This window comes from Pinus tabuliformis, chromosome 4_1 (genome assembly GCF_031772625.1).
Source record: "Pinus tabuliformis cultivar Carrire ecotype Pingquan chromosome 4_1, CPIR1, whole genome shotgun sequence".
NCBI lineage: Eukaryota > Viridiplantae > Streptophyta > Pinopsida > Pinales > Pinaceae > Pinus > Pinus tabuliformis.
This window is the reverse complement of record NC_142303.1, coordinates 386,089,378-386,108,626: the sequence shown is the minus strand read 5'-3', so window position 1 is coordinate 386,108,626 and position 19,249 is coordinate 386,089,378. Positions and strand designations below refer to the sequence as shown.

General features: G+C 39.8%; 1 protein-coding gene across 8 annotated transcripts in view; it reads left to right on the top strand.

Moving 5' to 3' along the window:
* Positions 1-7,394: 7,394 nt before the first annotated feature.
* LOC149175906 (uncharacterized) overlaps positions 7,395-19,249 on the top strand; it is a 193,652-nt gene continuing 181,797 nt past the window's right edge. For all 8 annotated transcript variants that reach the window (XM_089419788.1, XM_089419783.1, XM_089419787.1 and 5 more), the window contains exon 1: positions 7,395-7,772. In XM_089419788.1, coding sequence (XP_089275914.1) covers positions 7,464-7,772 — 309 coding nt within the window. In that variant the 5' untranslated portion in view covers positions 7,395-7,463. The remainder of the gene's footprint in view (positions 7,773-19,249) is intronic.

The following is a 19,249-nucleotide window of genomic DNA, read 5'->3' as shown; positions in this document are numbered from 1 at the left end:
CCGTTCCGTGTCATTGATGTGGGATTCATTAAGGCCCTCCTATGACGGATCGCTTCTTGTCGACATCAATTAATTATCCAAGAAGTCGATCTAGGAACACCCCTTTCAGTACTTTGAAGCTTGCATGCCTCAATGGCAAGTTTCTCACTTCCGGCGATAGGTTTACATCAATGGCCTTCGACCGAAAGATTTTGCGTGGTGTTCGACGCCAAGTCCTTTATTCACACCACGTGAATTGTACTGCAGTACCTTGAGGGTCATTATCATTATCAGTGATTCCTCTCGCACCTGTTAACAGCTTACATCATTGGCTGGTAATCAGGTGATGTCTTTCCATGTTCGACTCCAGAACATCTCTCACACGGATCGACTTGTACTTTGAGTGAAGATTGAACGAGATTGAAGACCCCGGATCTAGTTTCATCCATCCGGGCTGCGATATATATTCAGGAAAATAAAGACATCAAATGTACATCATTGCTACACAGATAATCATCCAATCAAAGGGATGATGGCTCTACCAGAATCATCAGTCTACACTCAGACGATTGTCTGTCTTATGTACATGAAAATGAATCTATAAAGCTGAGCATGGGAATGCCCGCCTCAGCTAGATCATGAAAATATTATGAAGATAATGTATTGTATTGTATCTTATTACAGGTCTCCTCCAAGCTTGAAAGAACTTCGGATCCTCATGATAAAGCATTTCACTCGACATCAAAAAAAGATTAACGACCTCATGCTTTAAGGGGCAACTGTTATAGACATTTTTGGGCACTGCAACACCAAGCATAAAATGTCCATAAACCAAGGGCTCCTAAGTCCCTAAAAGTGTTGTTCTAACCCCTAAAGGAACAAGTCAACTGATTACGGCTTCTCCCAGAAGTTCTCCATGAAAAACTACTCAAAACTAGTCAAAACAGGATCATTTCACCTGCTCCATAGGCAAAGTGCATTGCATCTCACCTAAGTACACTCTGTGGGTGCGTTTCATTTCAAAAAGCCCTTCTATGGGGTGCGATGGGCGAGAAGAGACAAATGGCAGTGTCAATCTGCGAGGTGGAGAGGCATGGAATCTTCCAGAAACTTCTCCTGTGACACTTGCCTCTCTGAATTTGACCAAGGATGAGTAAGAGATCATCAATCTCCAAGTGGAAGCAAGAACTATCAGAGGGAAGACACTAATCAAATCACAAGCTGACTCACCTCCCTTACAGATATCTATACATGGATCCCTCATCCCAGAGATCCGGAGGCTGGAATTTTGCATCTTGTAAGGAATTGTTGTTGGTTTCTTGAGGCAACATCATAGTGTTGGGTGATCTAAGCTTTGCATGAGGTGAAGAAGGGCTTACTTGCTGAGAGGATGATGTTGGGTCAGAACAACTGGTTGTAACTCTCTTGGCTCTTTCTTGATTATCAATAAAGCTATTCAAGTTTTCCTCCATACTCTTGTGTAATCTATGTTTTGTGCATTTGTATGGTCAATTTATATATGATCCTAGATTGTTTATGATAATAGATCCATGTTCTCGTATAGTGTTATGCTGCTTTGATTCTATAGGTACTCTGTGAAGCTGGGTATACAAGGAAGCGAGTAGCAAAGGACTATCAGAAGAGAGAGGAATCGAGCAAGGAACCAAGCGCAAGACAGAGGTTGGTCTCCTTTATTCTTCTCTCATCTATCTTTCATAAAGGAAAACGAAAGTGGTTTTACTTTGTTTGTTTCTAAGGTAGCTACCACACCTTAGTGGGATTAGCAGTTCTGCATAGACACTTTTCCCTGTAACAAGGACTATTGTTGTTTTTATGAAATTCTCTTTTATACTTGAAACTTTGATCATCGACTCTCTCTAAAAGAGCGATTCCCTGTAACTCTATTTTGATGTTTAATATATAAATCCTGTTGTCATTCCATCTTTGATTCTGGAGTAATTATAAGCAGTGCGTCCCTGGAGGCTAAGGGCCGACCCTGGTGGATCACTTGCTTCCTGTACTATTAATTCTCGATTTCGAGTCATGCGTGGTTTGCTTTCTCTTATCTATTTTGTTCAATAATCTTTTGTTCCTTATTTTATATATCAGCTCTGTTATATTTTGATTCCCATTCGAATAGTAAGGTTATTCTCTGCATAAAGATGTTATGTTACTTGTCCTGAAGTTATATCGTGTTGCTGTTACATAACATTGTTGTTCCTTAACAAATTGCCATTGTTGTTCGATTACAGAGTAACAATACTGTGTATACATAAATCAGTATCATTGTCTATTTATCTATGATTCACTTTCAAATGTGACTGCTTTTCATTTAAACTGTTGTTTCACTGTGATTGCAGTTGTTGTTTCTTTATAACCGGGATTATTCATTATTATGCCGAAACTCAGATTACTATTCCTTTAACAGACAAGTGTTGCTTATAGCATTTGGTTTAGTTTGTTGTGTATTTACATTTGGTTTAGTTTGCTGTGTATTTACATTTGGTTTAAGTTGTTGTTCAATATTTCATAGCTTCTTTTAATTTGTTGTCCCATTTATGTTTGTTGTTTAAATCATTTTTGAGTGAAGATTGCAATTACTGTTCCATTTCGTAAGTTAAAGCTTTTCTGTTCAATTGGGTTCAATAGATTAGTCGTTGTTCTATTTCCTGCGATTTGACATTGCTTTAGTGTGCACAAACAATCTGAAACTGTAGTGAATATTGACAGTTGCTGTCCAGTTCCCAGGTTGATGATCTTTTCTTTAATTTGCTTCTCAATTACATCAGTTTACAAAGGGATGAGTTATCACTACTGCACCCTTGACTGATAAGTTGCTGTAGTGAATGATTTAGATCTTAGAGTGTTGAAAGTTTTTTTGTTTTTTGTTTTTTGTTTTTGTTTTGTTTTGTTTTGTTTGTTTGTTTTTTTTTTTTTTTAAGTAGATTTCATTTCAAGCATTTGTTTACTCTTGTATTCAAAAGCACTATACTACTAGCATTACTCTGACAAATGACCGCCTCAGACTGAATACACTCCTTGAGATAACAAATTGTGCCTGGATTGACAATTAATGTAGGGTAAATAGAGGTGAAAAAGACCCTTTTTATTGCTAGACAAAAGGCTTCCTCCAAAAAGCCAAAGTGGAAGGAAGCACAAACTCCACTTTCTTAGCACTAATCCCAAAAGAAGCGAACCCGGTTGCGTTTGATCATTTTAGGTCAATCTCGCTATGCAACGCGTCCTACAAAATTCTCTCCAAGTTATTTGCGAATAGAATAAATCCGCTGTTGGAAAAACTCATCTCTCCCAACCAAGATGGGTTTGTTAAAGGCAGACATATCATGTACAATGTGAACCTGGTGCAGGAAAACATTCATTCAAGTTACCAATGCTAAGAGCAAGGCATGTTCATTAAGGTGGACATGGCGAATGCCTTTGATCGAGTAAGGCATTCTTTGCTCCTCCAAGTTCTTTCCGCTTTTGGTTTCAACTTTGATTTTATAAAATTGATTACAGCATGTATAGTGGAGCCTTGGATTTCCCCTTTAGTAAATGGCAGGACGACTAACTATTTCAAAGCCTCGAGGGGCATAAAGCAAGGCTGCCCACTATCCCCCTTCCTATACATTTTGATGGAAAATTCCCTAAGCCGAAAGGTGACAACAGAGAAGGTAAATGGGACATTTCTAGGCATCTCGACGATAAAAGGAACAAAAACAATCAACCATGCCTTGTTCACCGATGACTCTCTTCATATGGGAGGTGCTTCCATTAAAATTGCAAGGGATTTCAATGATGTTATTCAAAGCTTCTGCAGAGTTTTTGGAGCTCTGGTCAATAGGAGGAAAAGCGTAATGTATGGCTGGGTGGTAGATAAACAAACTATTCTTCGGATTGCTCAAGCCCTTGGCTTCACAGGCTTTGCCTCTTGGGACAAATTCAACTACTTAGGCCTACCTTTAACTCTGGGAACCAACAAGACCCCTCATTGAATGGAAATTATCAGCAAAATCACGGCAAAAATGACTGCGTGGGGCGGCCATTCGCTTACCTCAGCTGGGAAGCTAATCCTTGTAAAAATTTTTCTCTCCTCCCTTCCAATCTATTAGGCTTCGTTTCTTTTAGCTCCAAAAATGATCACTGAAAACTTTCTAAGCTGATTCGAAATTTCCTGTGGCAAGGAGGAAAGGGGAATCAAAATTTTTTTCACCTAGTAAGCTGGGGCATTGTGAAAAGGCCACTATCAGAAGGTGGACTTCAGGTAAGAGACCTCGGGTTGGCCAATCTGGTTCTGGGAGGAAAGATTCTCTAGAAAATCTTCTCAAATCATCGACATCCAGTAAGTCAAGTTCTCATTAAAAAGTATTTGCATGGGCTTCTAATAAATAATATGGATCAAGGAGCCTCCTACAAAGGAACCACTCTATGGAAGCTATGTAGCCAAGGCTGGGAGTTCTTTAAAGACCACCTCTATAGAATCCCTGGAAACAAAAAAAAGAATCGGGATGTGGGAAGACAAGATCATGGGCCTCCAACCCTAAAATTCGCCCCTGAAATTGCAGATTTGCGTGATTGGCTCACTCAACATGGCATCCACAAGCTGACAGATATTTCCTCTTGGGACTCTGGAGGGAATTGGATCAACTGGGCTTTCCATCGCCTCCCAGATAGGTTGCATCCTCAACATCACCTCTTCTTAGCTGCGATCTCAGGTTTGGCTCCTGTGCACCTCCATTCAAGTGACAAATGGGGTTGGGGGAAGTCAGGTGCTTACATAGTATCGCAGGGCTTTGCAGCTCTCCAAGAACATCATCCGCAGATCCACTCTCCTTCGCTTTGGCAGCATGTTTGGGACCCCTTTGGCCTCCCAAAGATTAACTTCTTCTACTGGATTCTCATGCACAGAAGGGTCCTCACAGGAGATAACTTAGTGAAACGTGGAATTATCGGACCCCATAGATGCCCTCTCTATTGCTCGGCTCAGGAAACGATTGAACATATGTTCATTGACTGCCCCTTCACACAAGAAGTATGGATGCAGGCAATGCTCGGGCTCAATGCTCAAATCCCAGCGCAACTCTCAGTAGTTAATCTATTCGCCCCCTGGAAAGGGCGCTACCCTCACGCATTGAAGAGCAAATCTATGTGGGCCAAAATCTGGTATGCAATTCCAAAATTCATTTGCTGGGAAGTGTGGTTAGCTAGGAATGAAGCCATCTTCAAAAACAAATTACAATCTCCTAATGCAGTGGTTGCCAAAGCCAAAGCATTGCTGTTGGAAACTATCGAGAATTGGCCTCATAAGCCAGACAATGCACTCCTCCCTGAAGAGATCAGTTGGCTCGGTGAGTCTCTGAGGCATGCCAACAATAAAAAGAATCCCTCTCGGCCTTGCCCCAATCCATAGTGGCGGCTTCAGACCTCTGAATTGGATTTTCAAAAGTGGTTAAAGAAACAGGGCAAAGTCACGATATTCTTCGACGGAGCCTCCAAAGGAAACTCGGGGATATCAGGAGTAGGGGGTGTAATCTACTCCCCGGACAGGCACAAAAAAGACAGTTTAAGTTGGGGCCTAGGACAGAGTATTAACAACCAGGCATAAATCCTAGGATTGCTTAAAGCATGCCAGCTTGGTCAGGGGAACAAAGAAAAAAACCTTCAAGTCTTCAAGGATTCAGAAATCCTAATAAAAATTCTAAACACAAGTGATCATCTCAATAACTTAGTTCTCAACAAGACCCTTGAGAGACTCAGGAAAGTGTTGTAGAACTTCACTACCAATTCATTCTACCACATCCTTCGAAGTATAAACAAGGAAGCTGACATAAGGGCAAACATGGGATGTCTCTTAGCCCAAGGAGATCTTTTAAAGAATGATGAAGCATCAATATGGCACCCCATTCCATAAGACAAAAGTCCGAGTTGTGCAAGAACAGGGCATTGGTGGCAATGATCTCCTTGTTACGCCCTTCATATGGCAAAGCAACTGTCTCCATGATTTTCCAAATAATCGGTGCCAACAACACACAAGCGATCTAATCACTCCTGATCGCTGATGAATGCACGGCCTTGTCACGTCTCTGTTCTAGCAACACAGCCATAACCTCATTCCGTGCTTGTCCCTTTCAACGCGACCAATACTCACCTACACGCTCAACACATAGGCAAATTTATAAAACAAAGGCTCAACAAAATTTTTCCTTAACTAGAGGAAAACAGATCTAATGTGTTGAAGGATTCGTTTTTGGGCATCTTCAGGTTTCGTTTCTTCCTATCAGAGAGAAATAGAATTGGATCACAAGCTGTTCCCCCTTTTTTTAGGTTTCTGTGTATCGTCTAAGGATCTCTATGTAACTGCATCAGAAACTAATGCTTATGCTGGTTTTTCTTCGCATGGCCAATGGATCCATTTAGATTCTGTTGACGCAGTGTCGCCTGGAAGCAAACTGCTGAAGTGCTATGTAATAGTGGTTGTTAGGCTCCGACCAACCTTTCTTCACTTAATAAAATTTAACTATTCATGTTAAAAAAATAAAAATAAAATAGAAATAAATAAACATAAAAATAACCCTATAAAAATAAAATAATAATAAAGATAAAAATGATCCATGGTATTTAGTATAGATCTATTGTAACTCTAGATCTACCAAATCTCTAGAAAGATCAAATCTCTTTTCAGTGTAAAAAAAAATTATATATCAAAAAATTCCATCCATCTTCACATTTAATAAATCCAAAATTAAAATAAATCTAAACTAATTATTATAATTATTCAAATTTATTAATCTAAAATATTAACTTTAACCTAAAACATATTACATTTAACCAAAAATATTTTAACCTAAAACATATTACTATTTAACCAAAAAGAAACCAAAACGACCTTGTTAGTGAATCTATATCACTCTTTTGGAGTGACAACATATCAAGGTGAAAGATTTACAGTTAATTCTACTTCTAATTAAAGAAAAAACAAGGTAGAAGCACTCTATGTGATTTACCATTATCTTAGATAATGTGATGGATTGATACATGTTGCTTTGTCTTTTATTTTCACTTTTAAAGTAGAATGATACATGTTGATGTGTCTTTTATTTTCACTTTTAAACTTGCACAATGTAATTAAAGTGAACTTAAATATAGAGCACTTACAAACAAATATTAAATATCGAAATCATTAATTTATGTTTTATATGTTTTATGGATTAATGATTTCAACTTTATAATTTAATCAAAATATTACAATTTCTTAACGCAGTATAACAATTAAATGAATGAGAAAATAGACATCAAATCGTTTAAATAAATCGTGCAAATCGTCGTGCAATTTCTTAACTCAGTATAACAATTAAATGAGAAAATAGTCATGATAGTGGCGCGCTCTTAATATAAAAACCAAAACCAAAACCAAATTGAATTTACATCGGTGACCAATTCATTACTGATATCCTCTCGTCTCTCGTCCTTGCCAGGAGGAGAGAATGAACACTGTTGCTGGCAGTTGTGCCGTGAACTGGTTCAGGGGCAGCAGAGGTAAAACAGGCTGTGGAGGAGCTCGGTGCTCTTTCACCACCAAAAGAGACAGTCACGGCAGCTCACATTACCGCTGGGAAGTTGCATATGCAAATGTTAACCACAATTCTTGTTTCGGTGCTTCACCCATCTCCATTCTTCGCCGGCTAGTGATAGCATCGTTCTCTCCCAATTGGATTCAAACGAAGAACTTGTATGTGGTCCGCAAGGGTAGAATCCCTGGAATTTATGATATTTGGGAGGACTGCAAGAGCCAGGTTAGCTCTAATGTTTTTTTTAGTGAATGGCCTGCAACATTATTTTTATGCACTTTCAAAATAATGAACAGGTTTTCCATTCACTATAATTTTTTTGCTTTTCTGTATACTATGGACCACAATATGAAATTATTGTTCCTGGTTTTCAATCAGTATTGGAAAACGCCATTAGACTGGTCTGTAAAATTCTGTATTCTTTGTACTTTTCTGCAATATTTTGATACTACTAGGCTCGAAAAAGGAATTTAGGTTTCCTGCTTTTCCATAAATGTTAAACTGGGAATAGATTAAACGGCTCACGAGGGCAAGTAGCCCATGTGACCGAAATGCTTACATACACAGGCATCTTGTGTCGAAATGCTGTAGCTCAGTCCGTCAACACGACAAAGACCGCGCAGAATGTTGCAACAAGGAAAAGAAAGAAATAAAAAAGGCGCGGACAGAAAGTAGTCTTGTTCCACGATCATGGCACGAATAAGTATTAAGCTCATCTATGCGTCGATTTCTTTGTCTATCCTTCTTTTGCTGATCTTTGAAGTTTGTCCGTGACCTTATTCTTGCTACCATGTTTGCTGTAACTATTTTTTTATTTTTTTGTTATTTTATTTCTGAAAAGCCTCTTCCCAGCTACTGATTTTAGTGTTTGACCCTTCTCTGATGTGCGTATGGGCTGCACAGCGCATCATAAAATGTTGGCCCGTTACTATCTCATCTTTTCCACATCCCTGGCATGCTGTGGCTTCGCATATTTCCATGAGCTGTACCTATCTCCCTATCCCACACCCCAGTCCGCCAGAGCTGGTCCATATCTGTACTATTAGCTGCTTTTGTTACCAGGGGATGTTGAGCTTCAGGTAGTCCTGAGTGCTAAATCTGCTAATGTGTTGAATAAATTTATATTATATAGTTTTCTCTTGGTATGTTTCCTCCTTTTGTCTTTATCATAACATTTTTGTAAGTAAATCAGTTGGTTTTTGTGGGGTTTAATCCCCATCAGTTCTCAGGTTCAAATCACATGGGGAGGGCTCGTGGGTGGAGCCATCTGTGGGGGATAAAAACTGCCCTATGGGTGGGAGCCATCTGTGGGGGATAAAAACTGCCCTATGGGTGGGAGCCATCTGTGGGGATAAAAACTGCCCTATGGGTGTACAGGCTTGACTGAGCCTTGCACAATCCTGGTCACAGCATCCTGCAGTTGGGCACATTGTTCTTCCATCCAATATGTGGGATGGCCCTGGCTTAGCCTCAGCCCAGATCTGATTTTTTTCCTCACAAGGGTGCTTTTGGCTCTTTGACATATGCTGGACATCAATCCTTAATCACTCCTCAGTCTAACCAGGTCTTATGTTGCTGGAAGGTTGATGTGTGTTTATGGTTTTGTGGTGCCCAAACCAGGTTTCTTAGTCCTCAAGCTGAGTACCTTAGTGTTACTATTTGTGTAAATGCAATTTGGAAATGCAGAGCTGTTTTTTTTAATTGCTGTGGAGAAATATACTCCTTCACTTGCCTGTGTATTAGGTGTTCTAAGTGAGGACACTGATACCTTTCCAGCACCCTGCAGGTTTCCCAGCTCTTTTCAGGTTTATCTAGTTGAGGATGGTAGTGAGTGTCAGCTGGAATACTGGCTGGTAAACCCAAGGGATTCAATGAGATTTGATCCTGAGACCTCTGCGAACTTTCACAGTAGAAGTCATGTTTCTTGGTTTTGAAGTTCGTTTTTCTTTTGGGAAGTTGCTTCACAAACAGTCCCAGAGGTTGGGTATTGTATTGTGTAACACAAACCTCATTCAGCTTAGGTGCCAGGTCTTGTTAAAATTTTCAGATCACGGTATGCAAATTTTGCATTTAGAAAATTTTACCCAACAGTTTGGAAATTGAAATACTAAATTCCAATCAAAACTGCAGATTTTGAGTACCTTGAACTACAAGCACATTACTCCGAAAAATGTACGAATAACAAGTACGCATACGTTTGAACTTTCAATATTGCATCTGTATTGAACAACTAGAGGAGGAGGAAAAAAACACATAGCAATAGGTCAGATCTTAACGCACTCAGATATTGAATGAGTAATGACCTCTAGCCTGCTTTTTGTTTTAGAAGAAGATAGACCAGGGTTTACAAGATAAAGACATCCCATACACAGTGCATAACTTAGAAGTTATAAGAGATAACTCCTAACCCTAAGGCTAAATCTGTATAGGATAAAGCACCTAACTGCATGAAAAAGGTTGTAAACTAAGTCACCTGACACGGGGATTCGGGACACGTAGGATTCGAGATTTGTGGTGTCGGATTCGGACACGCTGACCCCCCAGAACAGGACACGTTATATATATATATATATATATATATATATTATATATATATATATATATATATATATATATAATATATATATATATATAATATATATATATATATATATATATATTATATACATATATATTAAAAATTAGATATTATCATATTTCTTACACAAAGTTTAATTAATGATACAAATTTATTGATTTCAAACATAGATCTTCATCTATAGCTATTAGCATGCATAGTGCATACAAAATTGAAATAAATGTCAGCGGTACTGGTCACATAAATGATAAATCTATTAAAAATTTAAATCATGATTCATAATTCATAACTGAAAGACAACTTGCAACTACAAGATAGTAAGATAAACACACTGACAACTATAGTTTTCTCATTAAGTCATCAAATCAAAATGTGTTACATAGGTAGTGTTGGTGCAATGCCAATGGCAAATAGAAATAGAAAATATAAAACAACTACAGGTATACAAGCCTCAAGGCATCAATCAACATCAGAATCAGCATCACTGTCCCCATCATCATGGTCCCCACTGCTCTCCTCTACATCCTCCTACTCCGCTGTATCCATAGTCGCCTCTGCATCTGTTGGTATGGAGGTTGACCCCTCTAAGTCATCAAATCTAATAGGCTCTAGCACTGGATCATTGAGATCCATGTTGGCCAATGCCAACTCAACAGTGGTGTCCAGACCCATATCATCAGGAACAATGTTACTTGGGAGCGGGAGCGAAAGCGGGGAGCGGGAGTGAAAACGGGAGCGGGAGCGACATATTCAGAAGCTCTTGGTTTGGTGCTCTTGATTAAATACGAGTTCCATACCCTAATACATGACAAAATTCAATGGAAACATTGCAATCCCCCAATCCTAAAATCCTGAAAAACTGATAAGTCTGCTGGATTTTGAATGAAATCTAAAATTCTACTTTCTCCATATGAAATCCAATGAGGCCGGAACCACTCTCAAACATCCTGAGTCATTTCATGGTAATGTTAAAAATTTAAGTAAAAGGATGAAAATGAAGATTAAGGAGAATGTCACTTTTACTTTAAGAATTTAACATTACCATGAATAGCATATCAATACTAGGGCCTAGACTTGATCATGAAGCTGCCAAAATGCTTTACTCCTTGCTCCAACAGCACAAATCACTTGCCAACAGCACAAATCACTTGCCAAATGACAATTTTAATGAGCAAACACACCCTTTTCATTCCCGCGCTGAGCTTAGCGAGTCCTGGAAACCGAACACATGTCCTAAAGTCGCGACACGCTTTTGAAAATCGCGACACGCCCTCAGACATGACGTGTCCTGTGATTTGGACACGAATCCGGACCGAATCGTGTCGGATTCGCCAGATTCAAGATTCGCAGGGGGTTTAGGACGAATCCGGTGACTTAGGTTGTAAACAATGTCACCTACCTAGGAAAGTGCAACTACTCTTAATCTGGAATCCTTCTCTACTGTGGTCCTTTCCCAAAGAAAGATTTGTCCCTAAACAGAACTGAAAAAAACACTAATTGAAGAAGAGTCAATGTCTAAATTAAACCATAAATCCATGTTAAATATGGCTCTAAGCCTGGAAAACACTCTTAACTTAAGGCAAACATACATGCATACAACATCTATAAGATGCTTATAACTGACACATGTATTTTAATGTTGCTGCACCTTCACATTAATTACAATCTGTTGCACAAATCCCAAGACTCTACGGACTTGTGGAGGGTGCAGGTTCCATGGATTTGCTGAGATGAAGTAATGCTCAAGGAGAAATACCTTCAGAAATGTAAACTCTACCATCACTTTTGCACCATGCTGATTCTGATTTTGACTACACCTTTAACCCATCTGCACACAGGCCAAGGCTGCTGCTGGGTATGCTTCTCTGTTTAGGGGATATTGCAGTGTTGTTGAAGGATGAACACGTTTAGAGCAACATAGGTAAAATTCTAACACTCACTCTTTGTGAGGAAAGTGTTATCCAAGGTACTATCTATTAAGTACCTCAATAGATTTGAATATAAAATCACACACAAGATACAAAGAATCAGATAGGAAACCTCTACCTTTATTTGATTATAACAAAATACCCTTAAGGGGGGGCATCACCTTACAATTGATCTTTTTTATGGAAGGAATCCACTGTCGTTCAATTGCTTCTTTGAGGGGGTGACCTCCTAATGAACTAAGCTCCAAATATTATACTCCTATACACAGAATGTGTAAGGAGGACTGGCCCTTATTTATATCTAACAAGAGAACCCTAATAATAACAACCTCCTAACTACCTAGTGAACCTTCTTTAATTAGCCCCCTTATATTTAATCACTACGAACTACCATAGTGGGCCTTATTTAATAATAATAAGCATAGTGGACATAATCCACCTTACATTGAATGCCCTCCACTATCATTGCTCTACTATGGGCCCTTTGACCCCCCATTACACCCTCAAGAGGGATCTTAACATTCCACCCCCCTTAGAAAAGCATTGCTCTCAATGCTTGTGAGGAGGTAACGGTACAACCATAAACTAGGGTCCCATGTATATATGTGGTTGAAATAGTCCAACAAGTTCCACCATAAACTTGGGTCCCATGTACAAGTGCTAACTATGATGTTGAAGTAGCCAATATCCCATGTCCAAGTATCTGATCTGTAAACTACCCCATGGATATCCCATTGGACAACTCGTCACAACAACTCTGATAAATTTATATTGGGAAACCCTTTCGGGAGAAAACCCAGTTGGAAGGTGATGTTATTGTGCTCTCGCTTTCTTTACATGGAAATGGATGCAAGTACAAAGAAGTGAGACTTCTTGATGATGGATCCCGGTTGGGATTTGAAACGTTGATAAAAGAAATGGTTAATACTGTGGGTTCTCTGGCTTCTAAATTAAAAGTGAGACTTGTGGTCTGTGCACTGCTACAATGCACAAACCCTCTCTGTTTGCTCTCTCCCTATCCACTCTTGGCTACCCTCCTCATCTATGGAACAAAATGCACTCGAATAGAATGGAACCCCTTTTCCTCCTAGTGGCTTAGTTATAACACAACTCGATAGCCTACTAGTGGTTAAGCTTGAATCCTTCAATTTTTAACTAGAGTTACAATATTTACTCTTCTAGGGTTTACTTCATCATGATCACGTGGCTAGCCCCTTTTCCATGAATGATGGGGGTTGACGTGGCATCCTCTTGAATCATGGTGGTCAAGTCAAGAAGATCAACTTCTAGGTGGCATAAATTTTGCATATGAACTTTGATTGAGACAATTCTTGTGCTATTGGAAACGTATTTGTGTGTAGAATGTGGTGTCCTAGGGAAATTTGTGTGTAGAATGTGGTGTCCTAGGGAAATTTTCTTCTGAGGGCTTCTTTTTTTTCAACTAGGGTTTTCAATAGAACATTAATTAGGTTTCACGCTTTCACACAAATTTAGACATCACTTCATAAAATAAACCAATTTGTAGATAACTGTAACAGGCAGTTAGAATCAATTTATGACAATATTCAATTCCACAATAAACAAGACTGATTTGGCCAAGAAAAACCAATTACTTGACCAATATTCCACCAATTTAATCCAACTTGTAAAATAATCCAGATTCCTACTACAGAATTTGAGTTCGTTTCTTAGACTACAAATTCGTAGAAGATTTTTGCTTCTGGAATACCATAAAAAAACCCTTTGCTGAGCTTTAATCCCAAGGTGCCAGAGTTGCATCAGAATACAGTTGAACTGCTTTAGGAAGATTGCAAAAAAGGCCGAACTCCATCAGAAGATGTCACTAGCTAACCTTAGATCAACACTACCTTAGAAATTGTAAGAGTCTTGCCTCAGGAAGGGCAGGGGGGTCTGAGTTTTTCCTAGGGGGGTCGAGTTGCTACAGGAAATGTATAGGGACGTTGAATGCACTTCAAAGATGCTAAATAAATGGCCTCAGGGGGGCCTGAGTTGCCTCAGGCTGCTACATAGATGGGCCTCACGGGGTTCGCGTTGCCTCATGGCTATTACAGAGATGGGCCTCAGGGGGTTTGAGTTGTCTTAGTGTTAGATGATTGATAATGCTTTTAGGAGAGTCGAATGCACCTTAGAGGGGCCTCACCTGTAATTGCCAGAGTCCTCCACAATTTTGATACAGAGATTGAATTGTCACAAAGGATGAATGCACCAAAAACAACCCTTGAACCAATTCCACAAGTTAAATTCTTGCCCGCCCTTGCCACCAAACTTTGATACTTCAGATAGATGGATTACTTGCTTGCCAAAACAGATAGAAGATAGAAAGAAGATTTACTAACTAGGGTGGAATCTTTCTTCACCGAAATTAGTAAAGGAAAGGGGTCTTAAAACCCTCAGAGCCATAGCTCAAGAAAACAAAAGATTTGATCCACAATTGATGATGATTGATTTGATCTCAACTCTTCTCTATTTATAGATTTTTCCACGGGCTCCAAAATGTGAGGGGCTGTGGGTGCAACCCCCAATTTTGGGTTTTTTTGCCACAGTCGACCTAACTTTTGCACAATGTTGCCCCAACATAGGAAAAATTGGGTTTTTTACCCCTTTATGAAGACTATAGCCCATAGGGTCGGATAGGTTATGTTGTCCTCCATTGGTCCATCAATTTTGTTAATTTTTGGTATGTTCTATGCTTAAGATCAATCTACTTCAAATTTCTTATTAGCCTAGTATCAATATCCAGTTTAGCAATCACATCAGCATGATAGTAAAATGTAGATAGAACATAAACATAAACAATAGAAGACAAGCCAAGACAAGAGGACACAAGATGTGGCACCAGCGAGGGACAAACCCCAATGTGGGGAAACCCTTGATCAATTCTTCTTATATTCTTCAATAGTTCAGCAGAGAGATAAAGATAGTACAAATATACAAATCTGATATTTTATGACAGCAGTAGTAAAGCCTTGACTAGAGAAGTCAATGCTGGTCAAACTGGATGGAAATCTTTCTCTAAGTGGCTTGGTCAAGCCCAATCAACTTCAGCCTCCAACAGTTAGCTCAATCAGCCCAAATGCTGCTCATAATACTGATTTCATTTCGCTAATGATTACTGTTCTAGTTAGGGCACTTGATGCAGCCCTAAACTCTTATGACAGTCTTCAAACAGTCCCTAAGAGTGCTGTGGCATACCCTTTAGGAGTTCATCAATCTAGTAGCCTTTCACAAAACACTGCTGCAACATGTTAGCACTGTGGTTTGCTGCATTACTGGTTAGGGCATGTCCTGTAGCCTTAGTTCCACCACACAATCAGGAGACAAGTCCTTTTAGGTTCGCGGTTTACCTTGGAGACCCTTCTCTCATGCCACACTACCTTCTAAAGGTGCTGTCTACCCTTGACAACCCTTAACACAACTTCCAGCTGTGCGCTATGGCCTGCGGCCTAGCACAACAACTTGCAGTAGCTTTAGGCCTTTACAAACAGTTCCAAACAACAGGGTTATCTTCCTCATCAACTCGGCCTAGCTGACTGCACCTGTCTGCACCCAAACGCATACAAATTCAGCCCTACGTTGACCTGACTTCAACGATTACTTCTCTTTGTGGCTGTGGCTTCCATGCCTAGCAAACACACCTAAACCAGACCTTGGTTTATGCCTTAGAACAACATTATTTACCACACTGTCACAGAGATTTCCACGCTGCTCTTTCTAGGCTCCTTCACCTGTCATAGGGCTCCTTCTTGCTGCGGCTCGGGTTTCTCCTTTGCTGCGGCTAGGGTCTCCTCTTGCTGTGGCTTAGGTCCTCCTCTTGCTGCGGCTTAGGGCTTGAGATCTTTCTTTCCAGCATGTCCTCCTTGTGAGAAGACATACACAAACAAGTGGAGAGAGAGATCATGAGATGATGTTCCCCTCAAATGACTTGAGGTCTCCTCTATTTAAATGCAACATTAAGGATGAGCTGGGGGTAAAAGTGCTTGTTTTGCTTGCTGGCCGACATTGACAATTTGCCAATAATACAAATAAATTCATATCTCCATATATACATATCGGAATTGGATGATCTTTATATCAATCCTACACCTCTCGGAGAGAGGAATCCAAGAAAAATATTCGCTGACATAAATAAGGTGACCCACATGGAGTTTGGCCCTAGTTGCCAATTTTAACAAATTTAGAGAGGACATTACATAGAATAACATTAGGAATGATGCACTTAGGAGATGAAGTTTTACCCCCAAAAAATGCTGTTTGATGCTTCAAGTTGCTTTTGAAAGGTTTCAGACCCCAATTTGCCAAATTGGGGCTCGTTGGTAAAAATGGTCCTATGAGCTGATTCCTCCACTTTTTCCACTCTAAAAGCATCAAGATGGATAACAAATAATATAATGATCCATTGCGGATCATACCTCCATATTTTGGGAGGCTTTTGGTCCCTAAAGGCTAAAATATTCTACTGAATGAGGTGGTGAAATTTTTACTCCACCTTCTATTGGGTGTACCATTTAGCATTGCTTGGAAGTTATCCTTCCAACCTAATATGTCAAAGGTCATGCTGCCCCTATCTTGTAGTTTTAGTCCTCTTCTACAAAACTGCATACTCTATGAACTTTGAAGTTTGCCTAAGCTCCTGGTGCTAAATCGTCTACAGAAGGTAGGATTTGTTTCTCTTCTTGAACTGGCGTGGAAGGCTCATAGAGTTTCAAATTCGCTACATTCACCACTAAGTAAATGCGCATGTATGGGGGTAGATTAAGTCTGTAGGGATTATCTCCCACCTTCTTCAATATCTTACAGTATCTTAAAGGGATTATATAGCAAAGCCTTGATTTTCTTACTAGGACCTTGTAGTTGCTTCTTGCTCATCTGTAACCATATTTTGTTCCTCACCTTGAAGGAATTCTCTGTTCTATGCTGATCACGCTTAGCCTTGTATTTTTCTTATGACTTCTCTAGTGTCTCCTATACTTGTAGATGATTTGCTTGATCTTCTCAACAATTTTTTCTGCCCTTAAGGCATCCTCTGTAAGATCCTCCCTCACTCCTTGTTGGCCATATGCAATATTAAAAGGTGAAGCTGGAAAATATCCAAAAATAAGTCTCAAATGGGATTTACTAATAGAAGCGTGGACTTTTTATTTTTTATTTTTAATTTTTTAATTTTTTTAATTTTTTTAATTTTTTTTTACCACTGGAAAAATCGTAATCTTTCATTATATGATGAAAAATTACATACAGTATATGCTGATCAACATATGCGATTTGTATCAGTATGTCCAAAATATCTATAATTCCATTCTTGTGAATCGCTGTTTCAATAACCAAAAAATCATCATGCAGGATGATGCTGTATAGAGTTCATATAAACATATTTACACCTCGCAAGGTGTTAATCATAAACAAAAACTAAGTTATCTACATCATCATGAATGGCCGGTAGTTCTGCAAAAATTTAGAAACCATCCACCTGATGGTAGATTTGATCTATATAAGGCCTATGACAGTACTGCTACTGTGTGGTACCCCTCTGTTCGTGGATTATCCACTGTCCTCTTGGCAGGTGTGTGGCTTCCTTGGATAATTCGTTGGCACTGTGGTTGTGCTCCCTGTAGATATGGCGAACAAGGATGGTATTAAAAAGAGATTTGAAATGCATCACTTCGTCCAGAATATTTAAAAGTGTGTGTGCGTGATATCTAGAATTCTTGTTGATCCAATTGATAATAATATTTGAGTCACCAAAGATTTGTATATCTCTGCAGTCATGATTTAAAGCAAAATGCATAAGATGTCGAAGAGTTAATAGTTCTACAAAATTGTTCGTTCCTTCGCCAAGACCCATCTTGACTTTGTAGTAATGCTGTTCTGAGAGGTAGAGGATGAAGCCCCCCCCACATCCGTGTTGCTGAGCAGCTCCATCGAAATAGGCCCATGGAGAGGAGTAGTCTATAGGATCAGGAGCAGAGGGTCTGCGCGGGTGAGGTGGGGAATATTCAGGAAGTTCATGATAGGATGCAATGATTTTTGCAATAATGGACTGCCAGCTGATCGTGCCATTGTCGAAAGTCAGTTTATTTCTAGCCAGCCATATTGCCCAGCATATGATCAGAGGTAGGCATGGCAGGTTTGTTCCTGAATGAGCTCTGTTCCAGGCTTCCCAAGCTACTATTACGCTGTCACCTTCCCATGTTCCCGTGAACCTGATCTCAGCAGCCACGTCTTTCCAAATTTGTTTTGTAGTGTTACAGGTGAGGAACAGATGCTCGGTCGATTCGGTGCTCTGTTTGCAAAGTATGCACCAATGAGGACCATACATGGATCTGTGCATAAGCGAGTCCCCTGTAGGTACCTTGTTCCGAAGGATGCACCAGAAAAATAGTCTGGTCCGGGGAGGAGATTTTAATTGCCATATGTGCTTCCACCATTTCAGAATGATTTCAGGTTGTTTGTCTTGAATCAGACATTGGTAGCCTTCCTTAGGAGAATAGAAACCAGATTCAGCCTTACTCCACATGAGCTCGTCTGGACCTTCCTTGATGCGAATATGAGATTCACTCAATGCGTTTGTATATTCATTCCAAATGTGGTGCCAGTGTGGAGGCAAGTTAAGCTGAGTGGCTGATTTCCAAGCTTGAGTATAAACAAAGGAATTCTTAGGATCCACAATATGGGCAATTACTTTTATGTTCTGTTGGTTAAGTAATAGGGTAAGCTCTCTTGGGAGGAAACATCTACCCCCTCCCCCAGTCCATGGGTCCATCCTAATACGATCACTGGTCCCTGCATTGATTCTCCAAGTAAGGTGACTGCGAATGAGGGGGAGTGAGCACAATAGAGCTTTCCAAACCGATGATATGCCTGTCCTATTCCAACCAGGCAATCTTATCCAATCCATTACTTGGAGGGGCCAGATGTATTTGTGATATGAAATGGATGTCCAAAGATTATGCTTGGTAAGTAGTGACCATCCCATTTTTGCAGCCAGAGCTTGTGCGAAAGAGGGTAGGTCTTTAAGGCCCCATCCTCCCCACTTTTTTGGCAAAGCAATTTTGTTCCAGCTTATCCGTGCAAAGACTCGATTGTCCTGTCCTCCATTCCATAGGTATCTATAGTAGATTTGCTTGAGACGAGCTAGTATGCTTCGAGGAATCCAGGCTAATGCCATCCAGAATACT